This window comes from Colossoma macropomum, unplaced genomic scaffold, assembly GCF_904425465.1.
Source record: "Colossoma macropomum unplaced genomic scaffold, Colossoma_macropomum, whole genome shotgun sequence".
Lineage (NCBI taxonomy): Eukaryota > Metazoa > Chordata > Actinopteri > Characiformes > Serrasalmidae > Colossoma > Colossoma macropomum.
Genome location: NW_023494790.1, coordinates 32,366,465 through 32,385,793, shown reverse-complemented (window position 1 = coordinate 32,385,793; position 19,329 = coordinate 32,366,465). Strand labels below are relative to the sequence as shown.

The 19,329-nt window shown below is 39.4% G+C and overlaps 1 protein-coding gene across 1 annotated transcript in view; it reads left to right on the top strand.

Moving 5' to 3' along the window:
* Positions 1–18,703, top strand: part of LOC118809632 (gap junction gamma-1 protein-like) — a 35,487-nt gene extending 16,784 nt beyond the window's left edge. Inside the window, 3 exon segments of the mRNA XM_036573104.1 lie at positions 16,415–16,516; positions 16,518–16,640; positions 16,642–18,703. Coding sequence (XP_036428997.1) covers positions 16,457–16,516; positions 16,518–16,640; positions 16,642–17,817 — 1,359 coding nt within the window. The 5' untranslated portion in view covers positions 16,415–16,456 and the 3' untranslated portion in view covers positions 17,818–18,703.
* The last annotated feature ends 626 nt before the right edge of the window (positions 18,704–19,329 follow it).

Genomic DNA, 19,329 nt, shown 5'->3' with positions numbered 1-19,329 from the left:
GCATGTAAACACACTCAATGAGGAATGTTTTTAGATGCTTTCAGACGGGTGTCTGCAGTGTGGATGATGAGAACCCGGAATATCTGAATATCTGCAGTGCCAGTATTTAGTCAAAACATGGGCATGTAAAAGTGAGCACAGCTGTCATGCCACCAAAACCCCAAAACCATGTAGCGACATGCCAGTAAAACCAAGGTGTGATAAACAGGGGCTCCTAGGGGGTCTGGGAGCCCCAAATTAAACTCTTTGACCTGCTGAAAGTCTCAAAATCAACACTGTGTATTGTGCCTGGTTCAGAAAGCAATCAAAAAGGGCCAAAATCCTCTTTATGATGTACACTCACTTAAACTGTGAGCAAATGTCTCTCCCATTGAAAGCTATTGTAATTAAGTGCCTCAGCCTACAGTAAACTCATACAGTGTGAACTCCTCTAATTCTTTGCTATTTTTCTGTCACTTTTTGTCTTCTACCCTGCTTCCACACACACAGAGCTGTGGCTGCTTTCAAAGGAATTACGTAAAATAAATTCTCCCATACAAAAACAGGGTTAGAGTGGACTGGTCATATGTTAATTGACTTGCTCCTGTGCTCATTTACATGAATATGTTTAGTGAATAACCCACTAAATTGGCCATCTCTACCAGTAAAATTGCCTGTAGGCAATTTTGATATGTGCACAGTCGTATACACACATTTTTAACTATTTATGTGAAATAACTATTTTATAATTTTGTGAATGAACCATGAATTCATATTTCTCAAACGCGCGTGCAGTCGCTGCTCAGGTTTGAACGCACTGTTTCTGCTAAACCAGAAGCAGCTGGAACAGCTGGTTAAGCAGAATTTCCATGAGACAGTTTAATTTTGTCTCACCCAAGTTGGTGCTTTAATGCAGACCAGTGGTAGAGGCTGCTGTCAGAATCAAACCTTATACCTCCAAAATGTTAACTGCGCAGGAGAAGAAAAAAATATTCGTAACGTGTAGTGTAAGCTAATGGAACAAGATTTTTTCAGAGTAATTTCGGATCATTTCTGTTGGTCTATTCACCAAGAAATCTGAACACAGTGCAAAGGGTAGCTGGAGTGCAAATTATGCAGAAATGCAAAAAACAAAATAGGATGTATAAGTTGTGGCAGCATGTCTTAATTTTATTATGCAAAACTGCTGAAGTGGCAATAGTAGGGATTCAGTAAAGATGATAGGGGGCTCAGTCACTGCAGGCCTCTCTAAGCTACAGGATGGATACTGTTTTCAGGCACAGCAGTGGGGAGTGTTGTTATTGTTAGTGAGTGTTACACTTGTCGTGTAACAGTGACCAGACAATCAGGGCTATCTGTGATTATTTGGGGTCATTTGTCCCCTACAAACCGGACAGTCACATCCCTTACAAATTACATTACAGGAATATTCCAGCTCCAGTAGTGCTTCAGTTAGAATCACAGGCACTCTGGGATGTAAAGCTGGTTTACAGAGGGTCCAGTAATAAGAGTGAGTGTGGAAGGAGTTTGAGCATTTCGCTAACAATGAGTTTCGCTATCAAACGTTTGGGACTCGTGAGTGAGGTTGTTTTACTACATGGTTTTGGTGGCATGTCTACATTTCTACATGGTTTTGGTCAGTGTGCGAAATACACCCTGGTATTTGGGGGGTCCTATGTTGGCTGGCTTCTTTAGTGTTGACAGGCTGCTGACTCTCTAACCATAGCGGCGCTGATTGGTTTAATAATAATTCTTCTTAAAATGCTCTTTTCTCTCATGTGGAAAAAAAATATATATGGACACACGTTTTTGTATTTTCTCAAAATAGATGTCAAATACATCAATGCTGAAATACATTCCAAACAATAAAATGTATATATTGCTATATTAATCAAATATATTTTAAAATACATTTACTTTTAAATGTATGGGAAAATATTACATCTAGAAATGTACCATGTAGAAATGTATGTAAATGTATTTATGGAATACATTTGAAAATGTATGAAAATTCACTGTTTGGAACAGATTTTAAAATAAATTTGTATTTCACTGTGTTAATTTTAAATATTAGCCACTGAACCTTTAATATGGCAGAAGCAGGAGTTGTAGAAATTGGTACACTGTGAAAAGGCAGTTTGGTGATTTGATATCATGTTTATTTAAATTCCATTTTGTGTCAGTGCTGTTTTACCACATAGGTACAATGCAAAACACCAAAGTCAGTACAGTTTGCCTACATCTGTAACTTTTATCAGAACGACATACAATAGAAAAAAGTATTATATACAAATAAATGCATTTTAAAAATAGATTTATAGAATTTTTGGCCAATTTCATACATTGCAAAAATATATTTGATAAATACATTCTGAATATTTTTTTTCATATGGGCTAGGTTCGTAATGTGCTTTTCCACACATGAGATCCACAAAAGAGATTTTAAACATCTCTTTTGTCTTTGGTTTGAGAAATGAGTAACAGTTCACTCTTCCCACCAAACTCTTGGGAATCTGGGCCAGTTTTGAGATTTACAAATGTGCATATTGTAAAGTTTTTCATAGATATTGCAGGCATAGTTACAGGCCAGCCAAACAGAACAGAGCTAATTTACATACATCACTCTTAAAGGCACAGTGCCAAAAACAGCCTGTTTAACTCTGGGCGATAAAGAGAGGTTGGAAAATGGTCATATAAAATAATTCAAGCCTGTTTTCGGTACATAAATCCACACAAACCTCAGAAGTGTAAAAACGTAGGATATGAGCCCTTTTTTTCCACAGTGAAGGAACTGAGATGTACTCCTGCACAGACAGCTCACGCTAAGTTTCTCCTGCTGTCTGAGGACCCCGAGGGTCCACTTCTCCACTTCCTCACCTCTTAAACCAGGTGTGTCGGCAGAGTGATGCAGTCACACTCTCTGCTGTTTCTAATAGAAGTGTTTTGATGAAAACCGCTGCACGCGCCAGCCTGAGGCCTCTCTTCACCCTGAATCACCCACTCGCTTCGGCTAATTACTCTAGCACAAACGAGCAGCTCTATATTTAAGACCAAGCCGACTCACTGTGTGTTTTCTTTTTAATTTAGTGATCATTGAAGGAAGATAAATTCTCATTTTTCTTTGCCTTTTTTTGCTTCAGCAAGCAGTCGTTAAGATGATAATGCTGTTTTAAAAGATTTCGAAGATTAATAAATCATTTAAACTGGTACTTTAAAGGGCCCATATAGTGGAAAACCATTTTTTTCTCACATTTCTTTAGAGATATTTGAGAATTTTATGTAGTATGTGAACATATACACCAATCAGGCATAACATTATGACCACCTCCTTGTTTCTACGCTCTTTGTCCATTTTATCAGCTCCACTTACTATATAGGTGAACTTTGTAGTTCTACAGTTACAGACTGTAGTCTGTCTGTTTCTCTGCATACTTTGTTAGCCCCCTTTTACCCTGTTCTTCAGTGGTCAGGACCCCCATGGACCCTCACAGAGCAGGTACTATTTGAATGGTGGATCATTCTCAGCACTGCAGCAACACTGACATGGTGGTGGTGTGTTAGTGTGTGTTGTGCTGGTCTGAGTGGATCAGACACGACAGTGCTGCTGGAGTTTTTCAATACCTTAGTGTATATCCAGCGTCCTGTGACCACTGATGAAGGACTGGAGGACGACCAACACAAACTGTGCAGCAGCAGATGAGCTATAGTCTCTGACTTTACATCTACAAGGTGGACTGACAAGGTAGGAGTGTCTAATAGAGTGGACAGTGAGTGGACACAGTGTTTAAAAACTCCAGCAGCACTGCTGTGTCTGATCCACTCACACCAGCACAACACACACTAACACACCACCACGTCAGTGTCACTGCAGTGCTGAGAATGATCCACCACCCAAATAGTACCTGCTCTGTGAGGGTCCATGAGGGTCCTGACCACTGAAGAACAGGGTAAAAGGGGGCTAACAAAGTATGCAGAGAAACAGATGGACTACAGTCTGTAACTGTAGAACTACAAAGTGCACCTATATAGTAAGTGGAAACTAAGCTGCCTGTTTTGAATTTGTTGTTTTTGTGATGTCACAAAAACCAGAACATTTACATATACCCACCTATTCTGTCTACAGCAGTTTAGCCCTCCCCGTTCACTTATGTATAACACGTGTTATAAGGAGTTTTTTAGCCAGTACTGCTTTTTAAAACAGCCTGTTGAATTCTTAAAGGATAAAGAGAGGTTGAAAAATGGTCATGTAAAGATGAATTATGACCGGGCTCTGTACAGAAAAACACACAGATGTCATAAGTTAATCTCTGGGAAAAGAAATAAAGTGTAAAAATGTAGAATATGCCCTTTAAAAGCTCTTTGAGGATCCGAGTCTGTGTCTATACCTTTAAATTCATAGAAAAACAGAAAAGCGGAGAAATGGAGAAGAATGCTGTTGAAAGGTGGTGTTTTAGTGTCTGCTAAAGCAGCATATGCGGCCCCAGAAACGAGCTTCTGCAGTAGTGAGTGGGCTGAAGAACTGCATCAGAACACATTAGAGCTCCTTTAATGTGTTTACAGACCTTTATTAGAGCATTTATTAGTGCATGCTTTGCCAGCGGCCTGTAATTATCACCGCCCCTCGCGCCTGGAGCTCACTCCAAACAAACACACAACATATATTACACTCTAAAAAAGATGGTTCTTCAAGGGTTCTTTAGTAAAGGGAATGGTTCTGTGTTCCATGAACACTCAAAAGAACCATTTGAATGTTTAAATGGTTCTTTGCAAGGTGAAATTCTTCTTCAGATTGATGGAGAATGTGTTGATTATAGTTCTGCGAAGGAAGGTTCTTTAGTAAAGAAAATGGTTCTATATAAAACCATGAACACTCAAAGAACCCTTTGCATGATTAACGGGTTCTTTGCATCATGAAAGGGTTTGATGGAGAATGTGATGTAGATGGTTCTACATGGAACCTTTTTAAAAAGGGTTCTATATAGCACTAAAAAGAGTTCTTCTATTGTTACGATGTTAAACTTGTAACAATAGAAGAACCTTTTTTGGTGCTATATAGAACCCTTCTTAAAAAGGTTCTAAATAGAACCACTGTCTTTACTAAAGAACCCTTGAAGAACCTAGCTCTTTTTTAAGAGTGTACAACTGCATTAAAAACAGAACTTTTCCAAAGTATTTATATGCAAATCCCATGTATTTCCATCCATAAAGGATGTTTAATTATTAATCATGTTTAACTATCATTTAGGTTTTAATAAAGTTGTTCTAAAATATACTAATTATTATATTTGTAGGCTGAAATCTGTATTATTTATTATTCCGCATTATTTGTTGTTAACCATGGCACATTTATTGGCCTGCCGTGGCATTTTCTTAAAAGGGCACGTCACCCAAAACCCAATTTTCTTTGTTTTGTTTTTTTTTTATTAAAAAGTTTGACATAGTCTGAAAACATTTTAAAAGTTTCACAAGCATAGTATTCACTCCCCAGGCTATGTATGGATATATATTCACTGTGTATGTGATGTCACAAAAACTAGCAAATTTACATACATATACCTGTTCAGCCTACATCAGTTTAGCCCCACCTATTTATGTTAAAGTTGTGAGAGAGTTGCAGCCCACATTGCTTTTTGAACAAGGTACAATACAGACCAGCCAATCAGAACAGAGATCATTTACATATATGGAGACCATTCTACTGAATTAGTTCAAACTGCAATCCTACAATAAAAAATATTTAAAAAAACATTGTTTTTTTAAAAAAAATGTACAAGAAATGAAGTATTCAGACCTCAGTAATTTACACGGATTATTTTATCATCTGTTTAAACCCAAGACGTTAATAGATACAGTAATAATTTAAATATATACAATGTCATCCTTTATAGGGTACTTTCCATCCCTAAATTTCAACTTTTTTTTCCAATGTTTTTTAAAGATCCTTTAAAGAGTTAATTTTTTTAATGAAAAACTTTGTTCAGTAAACACTGTCCCACGTTTTCTGAGTTTTAGTCCATAGGTGGAGCCTTATTTTAGCCACACCCCTGTATTTTAGAGCAGGAAGTGAGACTGCATTCCTGTCCCTCATGGCCACATGGTGAGCAGTTAGATCCCATTGTTTTAAAGTTAAAATGTGTCCCAAAGTCTGAATATTCAGTGTGTAACGTTAAGAATTGTCATTACCGAAACGTATTTTCTGCAATTAGGTAAAAATTGTGATTTTACTTGTGTACAACTGTTCAAAACTAGTCATGTTAGTGTTTTTGAGTTCTGCTAAAATTGTCACTATCGAAACAGTCACTACTGAAACATTTGGTAAAGTTTCTGTAGTGTTATGATTGTTTTCTTAGTGAGAAAATTAAACGTTCAATCATTTAATTTAGGTACCGGGTCACTCAAAGCGAAACGAAATTCTCGAGGGTTGTGTGAAGCCTAAAGTGCCTTCGTTAGCTTACAAGCTTGCATGCTTTCTGTGGTTTCGTTTGCCTGTCGCGGATGCTACACGTGACGCTATGACATTTAATGATATGTTTCATGACTGCTGGAAAACGATTCTTTCACAGTTCTAACTATGACGACGTTTGAGTTCAGAATACTGACACCATTTAAGGTGGAGCGGGAAAATTCAAACAAGAAGCTGATGAATAGAAAGCCAACTTCAGCCTCGTCCTCTTGTGAACCTAAACATAAGATAACCTGTATGTTGGTGCTCAGTACTAGTTATTACTACCGAATAACAGACTTAACATCTTACATTTAGGAAGTATTCATTGTTTACTTAACAAATGCCCGTTTACAGTGAAATATTAGTGTGTCTGCCAAAGCTGAAGCTCCTCAAAGTTGTCCATCTTTGTTTTCATGGCACGCCTCTTTTTACTGACCAATCACAGGCTTTGTCACTTAGTGTCGTCGTCCGTGGAGCTCGCCCTGCTGCCATGTGCGCGACACAGCAAGCGAAGCCTCTGCGCGACGTCTGCAGTGGTTCGTTTTCTCCACAATTACATCATATTGTCTGCTGAAGACAGGCGAACGTGGTCTCCGCAGGAAGTATACTGAGGCCTTTATAGTCACCACAGAACATTTGACACACTGCAACACACCGAACAAGATGCGAATAAATGACACGAAAATGTGAAATACAGAAACGATTTTTCGCATCAAAACTATACACACCAGACGCAATGTGATGTAGGTGGAGTTTCACTGTGTTCACACGGCGAAAAAAAAAAAAACAGAACACCTATCAAAAAGATCTCCATTTCTTCTCACGAAACGGGCAAACTGTGACTTTGTGCAGGACGCCTTCCACTTTGGAAATGAGAACAGAGATAAGAAATAACATCCAGGCTAGAACACCTCGTAGCCAGACTGTGCCGTCGGAATTACCTGTTAAATTATCAGCGCTGTGTGGATTCTGTGTAGACTCAGTAGAGCATGACGGCTCTGAGAACATTTTAAAAGAAAAAAAAATCAAAGTAAATTTTTACTAATCGAATTTCCTCGTGGACTCGGGCGTTTGATGTGATCGTGTGTGTGGGGGGGGATTTTATCTGCATATTTCAGAGAGATTCCTTTGTAAACTGTATCTGGCCCTGTTTATGAGTCTGTGTGTGTTTTATTATGACTGCTCACAGAAACACATGTTCAGCTCTTCTGGCTGCCAGCAGTCAGCTCAGTGTGCCAGCGCGCTCAGGACCACACCACTCTTACGTCTTCATTAAGGCTAAGTGTATGTTTGTGTTTGTGCTGCTCCACTCTTTTGTTTTTGGCAGTATTAAAGGGCCCATATCATTAAAAAAATACGTTTTTTAATTAAAAGAGTTTTATGTACAAATTTTGGGGGTCCCTGAAAATAAACATATTATGACGTTATGCTGTTCATTAGGGTAAAATAGATGCCAGGTGGTCTTTCATTTTCTCTTTTGTCCCGAGCTTGTTGATGGCTCCACAAACAGGCAGTGCGCTGTGGTATGTTGCTGTATGTTTCGAGCGCATATTGCGGTCAGATAAGGTACATCTTGTGCTGTGTCTGGACTCATAACCTACATCAGACCCTGTGTGTGCTTTATTACCTCAATCAGAGTTTAATTATCTTAATTGAGGTCATTACTTAGACAAGCTGGCAGTAGATTGACAAACTGTTGTACAGCTCACTCTGGAAGAAGAAGAGGGAGGCTGAGATGGATAGTTGATGGACGAATTGGTCAAAAGCCAGAGAAAAGTGGATAAAGTGAGGGAAGAGAAATACAGGCCTAGTCAGAGCTGGGAACAACTGTTAACCCTTTAATGTTATAGCAAAAAGCAGCTGTTTCTGCTGTATAACCTACTTTTCACTGGTAGTAACATGGTTTCTCAGTGCTTTTGTCACACACACACACACACATTATCTAAGCCGCTTATCTTCCTGGGTAGCGGGGGGTGCTGGACCCTATTCCAGCGCTCATTGTGCGGAAGGTTGCTTTTGTCTCATTTATTGCAAAATAAATCCATAAATCCTACCAAACTGGTCCAAAATCAAGACTTCAAAAGACATTTTGGACCTTTTGGACATTCCGACATTTTCGTACCTGGACTTTAGATAAAATCTTATTTTTATTTGAATGACTCTATATGTTAGTTATGTTTATTTTATTACAATAAATGATTGAACATTCAATTTTGTCACTATCAGAACATTCATAACACCAAAACTTCACAAAATTTTAGCAAATTTTGAGCAGAACTTAAAATGCAAGTCAGTAAATGACTAGCAAACACAGCCTTGAACAGTTTTACACACATAAAATCATAGTTTTTTTTTTCAATAAAACACAAAGTTTACTTAATTGCAGAAAGTATGTCAATCAGTTGTGACAGTTCTTAAGGTTCCACACTGATTTTCACACTGGGACATATTAACTTCAAAACAATGTGATCTAACTGCTCACCATGTGGCCATGAGGGACAGGGCTGCAGTCTCACTTCCTGCTCTAAAATACAGGGGTGTGGCTAAAATAAGTCTCCACCTATGGACTGAATCTCTGTGTGTTCTGGGATGGACATGAAAACATGAGACAGAATTTTTGGAATAACTTTTTTTTTAATAAACTGATGATAAATCTAGATCTTTCAGCTTCACTCAAAAGCAGTCAAAAATATCTTTTTTTTTATAAAAAAAAGCACATTAGAAGAAAAATGTAATTTGTGGGGTTAGGGTTTGGGACAGATAGAGGTCCCAGTAGAAACTACCCTAGGTGGTTGTTAGGAGTCCCTTTTTTTCTGTATCGTTTTATAATTCTTTAAGCTCCAGTTTTGGAAACTCCTGTTTTTTCACCTAATTTTCTTTGACTTTCTCCTTCCTTATGCAAGTGGACTATCTTATATCAGATCTCAGAAATACCACCCAAAAAATGAATAACTTGTACTAGATAGCCATTTCTAAACAAATGAAGGGTGGTCACTTACTTTTGCACAGAACTGTAGCTCAGTTAAACCAAAACAGAGCTCAGTTAAACACTCACCGTTTACACATTTTGACTGTTTTGACTCATTTTCAAACAGTAAAATTTTATCATGATTTGTGTTGTAAACTGTGCCAACTTTCTGCAGAAGATCATACAAGTCGTGGATTCAGACGTTCTCTGCCATGCCAAACGAAGGCGTTGGTGAAAAGAAACGTTTTCATCTGTCATTCTCACTAAACTCCAACTGCGGCTGTATATCTCACTTTCACCAGCAGTTTTGCCAAATCATCTTGTCTATTGCCCATCCATCTTTACTCCTGTACAATCGTCCAGTCTTTCTGCTGATAGGAGAGAAATATCTTTCAGCCGATTTTCATTTTCCACTGAAAAAGCCAAATCACAGAGCAGCACGGGTCGTACACTCTCTATACATGTTCTGTCTGAAACACACACACACACACACATTTATGCTATCCCTGTGTCCTCACAGTAATAAGACAACATGACAGTTTTGCACAAGTGAGGACATTTTGCTGGTCCTCACTAAAACGTGCTGTTTCACCACAAATTCAACTTTTTGGAAAAGCTAAAAGAGCAGAAAGATTGACTTTGAGTTATTGAGGTTAGGGTTAGTTTTTGGTTTTTAGGTTTACTTGGCTACAGTAATACAGAAATCAGTGGAAGTCCTCAAAAATAACATAAGACAAACTTACACACACACAAAATTTGTTCTCATTATCCATGTGAGGACTTGCGTAGACTCCTGCATTACTGTAATCTACACATACACCAAAACCTAAACCTAACCTCTGTAACTGAAAGGCTGTCTTTCTTCTCTTTTAGTTTTTCCAAAAAAAAAAAAGAATTTGTAGTGAGAAACAGCACATTTTAAAGTGCAGAACCTCATGTTGGCCCATCATTGTGAGGACATTTGGTCCTCAAAGAGGTAGCAAGACAGGTACATACACACACACTCACACATGCAAATCAATCTGTCACATTCTTTCCAGACTCACCTGAGATGAATAGAGCTTGAACACTAACTGTGATTCTTGGAAAAGTCCACTTTTAGTGTGTGTGTGTGTGTGTGTGTGTGTGTGTGTGTGTGTGTGTGTGTGTGTGTGCTTGTTAGAGTGCATGTTAGAGTTGGGATGCAGATAAACTTCCTTCCTTACAGATGAAGTAGTACTGGCCAATATTTCATGTACCGGTATTAGGGCTGAAAGATCATTTTTATATTTGGTAGAATTTTAATTATAGTTTAATTTTAAAATTTTAAATTACATGTTTAAATTACATTACATGTGAAATTACAATTTTAAAATTACAATTTGAAAAATGTATCATTAAATTATCTTTTTTGTTTATCACAAAAATGAAAAAAAAAAAAAACGTTGCTGCAACATCAGCTTCACTTACCATATAGGTTCACTTTGTAGTTCTACAGTTACAGACTGTAGTCCATCTGTTTCTCTGCATACTTTGTTACCCCCCTTTTACCCTGTTATTCAATGGTCAGGACCCCCATAGGACCACCACAGAGCAGGTATTATTTGGGTAGTGGATCATTCTCAGCCCTGCAGTGTCACTAACATGGTAGAGATGTGTTTTTGAGGTGCAGAGACACCTTACAGCCAGAAACTGACCACTGATGAAGGACTACATGGTGGCTAACTAAACTGTGCAACAACAAATGAACTATCATCTCAAATAGTAAAGTACCATCATCTACTGCTTACAAACACCAACATATGGAACAAAAGAACTATTAGAACTATTAGAATTAGAGAAGTGAAGTAATTCAACAACATGTAAGACGAGGCACTTCAAGGTATGAACACCACGTCCAAGAAGCTAAATTAATTCAGATAGTAATAATCATAACTTGATATACTTGATAAGACTTGAAATCAGAACGCTGTGAGAGAATGATTTTAATGCATTTTTCATGAGACAGTTATGCTGGCTTTAAACAGTGTGGCTAGATGCATGTTGCTTGCAAGCTCATTTTATTTTGACAGTTACAAGAATCATAATTGCACACTTTCAGTTACTCCACCGGCCAAATTTGCAGCTTATAGTTTTTGATTCACTGCATTTTTCTCACTATATGGTCATCCTTGAAGTGTAAATACATATTTGCATTTTTGTCATTTTAATATATTTTATAATATATATTCCAGCTGATATTACAGTTTTTTTCTCCTCATTTTCAACCACCCAGTAGTCAGTCTTCTGTTGTATTTTCTTGTCCGCTGATCTGGTGAAATCAGTAATTTTTAAGTATGTTGTTCAACGTGATCACATGATATGTTACTGCTGTTTTGATTAGCTGTTTCGTGAAACTTCTTTCATAAAGTTGAGATGCTTGCAACTCTTCCAGCTGAGTTTCAAATGAGTTGCAGCACACTTTACATCATGCAAATCGAGTGCAATTTAGTTTCATGTAGGTTTCAAGCAACTAAAGTTGCATGAAAATGTCACTGTGTAAAGCCAGCATTAGATTAAAATTGAAATTATCATCTGCGTCATTTGTTCAAAATGATAAATAGCTTCTTTCACATAGTGGCAGTGTTAGGGGCAAAGTTGCATTTCTTGGTGGTCCACACAGTTATGTATGTGTGCATGTCTGTGTGTTCACTCTCTGATATGTATGTTTCACATTAAGTTTTGGCTGCGTCTTCAACAAACATCAAATAGTAAAATATGGAATTCCATGACCTGCTGCTTTTATGAAAATGCAGAGTTATGTGTTTTTCTTTTTTTTTCTTTCACATCTATATTTTTCAGCCCATAAAACTCTTGTTGCTCTGGCAAGCTGCAAGTGTCTGAGCGCCTGCTTTTCTTGCAGATTCCACCGTAGCATAAAAGCTTGCAATAAAGGTCATAATAAAGGATCTAGCCAAAGAAAAACCTAAATGTATCCCCTTCTAATTTCTGAAATTTCCCCCTTTTCAGTCACTCTTTGTTATGGGGGAATTAAATGGCAGTTTTACGAGTGTTTAGCCCAGCCAGTTAAGTTAAGTTGCATGTATTGGCCAATTGATTTTTAAAGATAAATAAAACTCATTTTATGGTTTTGGATTGCTTCAAGCTTTCATATGTGAAGAACATCCATGTCCATTTGTGCTTGCTGAACATCTCATTTCAAAACCTAGGCTTTAATAGGTCGCAGACTGTCTCTTCCCTGGAACTAAGGAACCCACTATGCACTATGCATTCAGGCTGGTGGCATTCTTCTGGCAAATCCTGGCAAGCCCAGATTCGTCCGTCAGACTGCCCGATAGTTAAGTGTGATTTATCACACAAGAGAACCCGTTTCCACAGCTTCAGTGTCTTTGTCCTGTGACTCATTTGAAGCTCCACCATAACCACTGTATGCATCTTAACCTGATGGGGCAAGTTTTGTGGACCAGACATTCAGAATCATTTCAAACAACATTCTTTCGAACTATTTCACCAAAACAAATCGACTAGAAAATAAACCAGGTTTTTGATTGGTGACTGAAAAGGCTTATGACACACACAACAGATAAAAAAATAAATATAGAAAAAAAAGAATGGCGATGACAGCTGAAAAAATATATGTTGATGATAATATGTAAATTACGTAATATGTAAATTACACCATGCAGACTTTATATCAAGAACGACAGTGTATCAAAAATACAAGCTGCTAATTTGGCCAGTGGAGTAATTGAACGTGTTGCGTCTAACATTGTGTTTGAATTGCTTGGTGTTACTGTCAAGTTGCATGGAATTACGCTGCAGGCAACTCACAACATGCAACTAGTTGCGTTGTGTTTCACTGTGTAAAGCCAGCCTTAGGCTTGTGTGCAGTTGCTTGGCTGCCGTGTCACCATGGAAACCCAATCCACGAAGCTCTCAACGAACAATCCTGATGTTGCTACAAGAGGTAGTCTAGAGGTCTATTGCACCTTCCAATATACAATTTAAAAACATTTATCTTCTAGGATGATAAACCTGCCTATTGATTGGAAATAAAATTTAATGATAGCATTGGTTGAGCCAATGTTTTTTTGTTGGCTTACAGTTAATTAGGTTAATCATTCACATCCCTAATGGAGTTCCATGACAGTGGCACGCTGATTGAATTAGAAGGTCCACATACTCTTGTCCATGTATTGTACCTCCATTATGAAGCATGTCATGGTGTATACTGTTATTGGAAGTGTATTCGGAGGTACGATAACTTTATTTGTCCATTTACTTTCGTAATTGTTTCCTGTTTGAATATTAGACAACTATTTTGTTTGATATTTGATTTTTAGTTTTCTATTGCTTTTCCATTTCCAACTACACATTGAATACAGCTGTGTATTCACTGTGTAACATTGTGCCCTCAAGTGCTACTGTAATTATAATTAATTACATCAGATATGGTGTGGAATTGTTTCACATTACTATGATGTATAAGCATATCGCTGCTGTCGGAAGAAAACCTCGTATCTCCATTTTTGTCGTTTTCCAGTTTTTGACATAATTTGTCAAATGTGCCTGTTGTCCTTTACATTGTGTGTAAATTTCATGAAGAATGGACCAAAAGAAACGGCCCAAAACAACTTGGAAAAAAGTCTGGTTCCATTGACTTACATTGAAAGTAAAGTATGTTTTTTCCTGCTCATGTAAAGTTACCATTTTGCAGTTACAAGGTTTTCTTCGACAACAGCGATATGAAGCAATAAGTATGGCACTGTGGACCCACAAGGTAACTGAAAGCATCTGTGTACTGTGCTGTGTGAGTTTAAATAGCGATGAGAATTGAAGAGGAAGAGTAAAAGGTTGATGATGAGTATCTTTGGAGCAGGTACAAACACTTGCTTGTCTTTGCCTCCCTCTCATTACATGCCCTTATTTGTCATGGAATGCTCTCCTTATCTGACAAGACTGGCAGCTTCACTCACATTCCATGGATTGACCACTTTTGGGGTTGAGTGTGTGTATGTGTGGGTGGGTATATATGTATGTGGGTGTGAGCAGGCAAACCACTAACATAAAGAATGAGTCTAAACCAGTCAGTCAATCACCTTGCAGCATTTTTGTTTGTCTTAGGAATGCGTGTTATATTGTGTTATGTATCTTTGCCAAAATTGAATTAGTCTCATGGATTTTTCATTGTCTCCATCGTATCCCGAGAGCAGTAGAGACTACAGCCTCCAGACTCTTGTATCTTGTTACTATGGGCATTTCTCTGGCTTTGCAGTTTCTCTTAAATGCATTTGAAATTAATACATTTGGATGTTACACAATATATGTCCAATATTATGTAGATACAAGCTTTTCTGGAATCAAAGGTGTTAATAGTCAGTTGGTCTTCCTTTGCTGCAACAACTCTCTCTGCTCTTCTGAGCAGGCTTTAGGCTGGCTTTACACAGTGAAATGTTCATGCGGCTTGTTGCATTTTGTCGCATGCAACTCCTTCAATTACTATTTAGACAAATTAGCAGCTCATACCTTTGATATTGCATCATGGGTTATTTGCAGACTTTATAAATGTATTATATATGTATTTGCGTACTTTTTATATGTAGTACAGAGTGATTCAAAAAGATTAATCCGATTTCAAAATGATTGATTTCACTTGTAAATCATTACAGAACAATACAGTAAACTGTAAATGGTTTAAATGAGCATAAAGTTGATTATGTAATTTTACAAGTGCTCAATATGAACCTCCTTCAACTGTACGGACAACATCACCGCCATAGTCAGATTCATCCTATACTCCATTGAGCTTGTCGGGTGTTGCTGCACTCACGGCTCTTTCAATGTGATTTCGGAGATCATCCAGTGTTGTGGAACCAACGATGAACGCTCTGAGCTGTTTGGAGGTTCACTGCCGAAAATCACGTTGCACAGTTATGACAGATTCACTCTTACTGAAGTGGAGAACGCAAAATGCCTTCTGCTCAAGGGTCTCATCTCCTCACAGACTGAAGGGAGCCATGTTCCGGTGACAGTCAAAAACTCTATCACCCCCTCTTTTAATTGGTATGTGATTGGTTCCTAGACGCCTCACGGTTGTAAAAATATGGCGCTTTGAAATCGGATGATTCTTTGGAATCGCCCTGTATTTTTGGCATCCAATTATATACACAACAAAAAATAAACTGTGGCACAAGCAACCCTTTAAACAACTGTTAGCAATACTTAAACCAGCTGGTTGTTGTCGTGGCTCAGGTAAATGAGAAAAATGAAATACTACCGATCTTACATAACCTCGATCAGGAGGATCTCCTTTTCAGCTACCTTCTGTTTTATTTTCTTGTCCATGAATTTAGTGAAATCAATGTGATCATGTGATGCTTAATCAGTGTTTTGATTGGCTTGTAGCAGCTTAGTTAAACAGGTTGTAGGATGCTTTTACTTTTGTGACATTTGGTTTCATACATGTTTCAAACAAAAAAAGTTTTACTGTACAAAAGCCAGCCTTGCTCTTGATCAGTGGTTCCCGATCCTGGTCCAAGTAATCAGTTAATTACGAAGCCCTTACTGAGATGAATTGAGTGTTCTAGAACAAGAAAACACAAGAATGTGCAGGGCAAGGGATACTTCAGGTACCAGGATTGGAAAGCTGTGCGCTAGATGATGGAATAGTGCTGCCATAAGAACATTAGTGAGGTCAGGTACTGATGTTTGCTGAATAGGTGTGGATCACAAATAGATTTAGGCAAACTCATGAAAAAAGAATTCAGTGGCACTTCATCAATCCAGTGAATGTGATTCCACTGCTCCACAGCCCAAAACTGACCGTTTTTCTTTGGAAATAACACAACTGTGTGCATGCAATTGGTGTGCCATAAATAACCCAAAAAAAAGAGTACAGATCCAAGTCTAGCATTGGGGAAAATCCGCTCTCCTCATCAAAAGTGCCTAGATTTTTAGACATATCGTAAAGGCGTAATTATTATTTTGATAATAGTGTGATTGTGTTTACTTACTGGCCTCCTGCTGTCTTGTTTGTTTTCTAGAGATCAGAGTGAGACTGGCAGAGACGGTGGGCTGGGGACACCATGAGCTGGAGCTTCTTAACACGACTGCTGGAGGAGATCCACAACCATTCCACCTTTGTTGGGCAAGATCTGGCTAACTGTGCTCATCGTCTTCCGCATCGTTCTGACGGCCGTGGGTGGAGAGTCCATCTATTATGACGAACAGAGTAAATTTGTGTGTAACACGGCCCAGCCGGGCTGTGAGAAACGTCTGCTACGACACGTTTGCGCCACTATCGCATGTCCGCTTCTGGGTCTTCCAGATCATACTGGTGGCGACCCCTTCATTGATGTACCTCGGCTACGCTGTCAACAAGATTGCACGGCTAGAGGAGGGTAAGGAGAGTGGGATTGCGTCTCAGTGCAAGAATCGCAAGCTGTACCCCAGGCGACAGCAACACCGCGGCTTAGAGGAGGTGGAAGAGGACCAGCAAGAAGATCCCATGATATACGAAGCTGCTGAGGTTGAAAGCCGGAGTGACGGCGCCCCCCAGGGGCGTGGAGGACCAAATGCTGGAGGAACCATCGGTAAGACACGGCATGATGGGCGGCAGCGGATTCAAAGAGATGGCTTGATGAGGGTGTACGTGCTTCAGCTTTTTGCCCGTTCTGCCTTGGAAGTGGGCTTCCTTGTTGGCCAGTATGCACTCTACGGCTTTGCAATGCCAGCACGCTATGTGTGTTCGGTCAAGCCTTGTCCACAAAAGGTAGACTGCTTTGTTTCCCGGCCAACTGAGAAGACCATCTTCTTGCTCATCATGTATGGAGTCACGGTGTTGTGCCTGTTGCTCAACATTTGGGAGATGCTCCACCTGGGAGTGGGAACCATGCTTGACCTTGTTTTCTCTCGAAGGGTCTCAGGCCAGGATGAGGACGAGAGCCAGCTAACGCCGCTTACCGGTCCACCTGGAATGCCTGTCAGTGAGGCTGGAGGAGGCAGCGCAGGATACGGGAGCTACCCTTTTTCCTGGAATTCAGTGCCCCCTTCAGCACCACCAGGGTACAACATCTTAATGAAGCCTGAATCCATACCTTTCACTGAGCTAAGCAGCAACGCTAAGACGGCCTGCAAGCAGAACCGCGCCAATATCGCCCAAGAAGAGGAGCTGCGGGGCCAGTACGGCAGCACCGAGAAGAATTTCCTCCAGAGCAGCACCAGCAGCGCGCTCCACAGGGAAATCCAGCATGCACAGGAGAGGCTAGAGGCGGCCATATTGGCCTACGGTCAGCAGCAGCAGAGCCAGTGCAGACATGCTAGCAAGCTGCAAGGCAATCGCAAACAGCAGGACCGCTCAAGAAGCAAGCGAGGAGGAAGCCGAGGGGACTTAAGGAGCAGCAGTAGTGGCAAGTCGGATGAGGGGAAACCGTCAGTGTGGATTTGATGCACGTCTTCCAGTATCTACTACAACATTCAAATGTGTAGTTCAGCCAGAAATCAAACACAGTTTTACCCCTTGTCCCACATGTAGTCAGTCAGCCAAGGCATCTGCTGTCTGAAGTTTGTTCCTTCACTTGCACTGGAGCTACAAGGCTAACAAGTAGGTCAGCGCTACATGCCTAAATCGCTACATGCCTAAACAATTTTTGTAGGTAACATTAGTAACACAAACCAGATAAGCTATAGGTCACTTTGAGATTTGAGACCATGGCCTGGCTGATCGACTACATTGAGGGTAAGACAGATTGCGTATATATGACTTCTGTGCTGAACAGAACTTCAAGCCAGTTTTGATAAACAAGCAAAGAGCCTGTTGGATGACTTTGACCTCTTTGGAAAATACAGGTTGTGTCACTGAAGAGGGCAAGAAGGACGTTCAGTCACAGTGGGATCAGAACCTCTCATTGTTGAGGAACTAAACTAAGCAAGACAAACCAGCCTTACTGCGAGGACGTGATAGTTACCTTCAAAGATACTTGCCTAATCACACATGATGCTTTCCATGCACAATCAATAAGCTGTATTTTCCACACTATTTGTGGGTACTGCTGGCGTCAGTGGCAATAAATCTGTATCCACAGGGTCTCAGACAAAGCAGCCATTGGCCTTTTTTAGGTTGTTTTGCCATTTTGAGCTAAGGTTGTTATTATTCCTGTGGAACCCACCAACTACCAAAGGGAAACGAAAGAACAAAGTGGACATACATGTTTTGTTTTTACTTTTGGACATGGGTTATCACTCTTTGGCTGTGTTTCCTAGAGAACAGCTGTGTCTCCTCAGGCTGTATTGGAAGATTGTTTTTCTTTAATTTTGAGCCCAATCACGAAAAAGAAAAAAAAAGGACAGCTTTGAGGAAAATCTGCTCTCCTCACCAAACATTTTGGTGCTACTATTACGAGAAGTGCCTTTAACCCCTACGTTTGGACAGGACAGCCATTCTAGCTACGACCTTAACTGTGATTTTTTTGTTTTTACCACTGTGTCCACAAGCAATCCTCAGCATGTCCTCATTACTCCTTTCACTGTGAAACAGGGACAGTGAAAGCTGGGAAAATGCATATCTTGATTTCGAAAAAGAACATTTTTCTGTTCTACATTTTAGAGTCTGATTTAAGGCATTTGTTAAGCAGTTGTTTGTGGTTCCAGTTTCTTGTTTTCTTCCTCTGTGCTGTTGTTGCCCTCTAGTGGTCAACACCACAAGCACCACTGGGCATTTAAAACATTGTACTGTATAGCTTTTCTTGTGCATCACTGGATGCATTTCTACCTGGCAAATATAGCGAATTATACATGACCTACAGTAAGCTAAATCGTTGTGTTATCATAAGCTATGTAAGTTTATACATGTGGTTCATACATAAGCTATCTGTTGTCTACTGAGTGTTTCAAAGTCTGTTCACCAGCAGTTACAGGTGTTCCAGTATGTTTGCGAAGGTTTTACATTCAGATTCTTTAT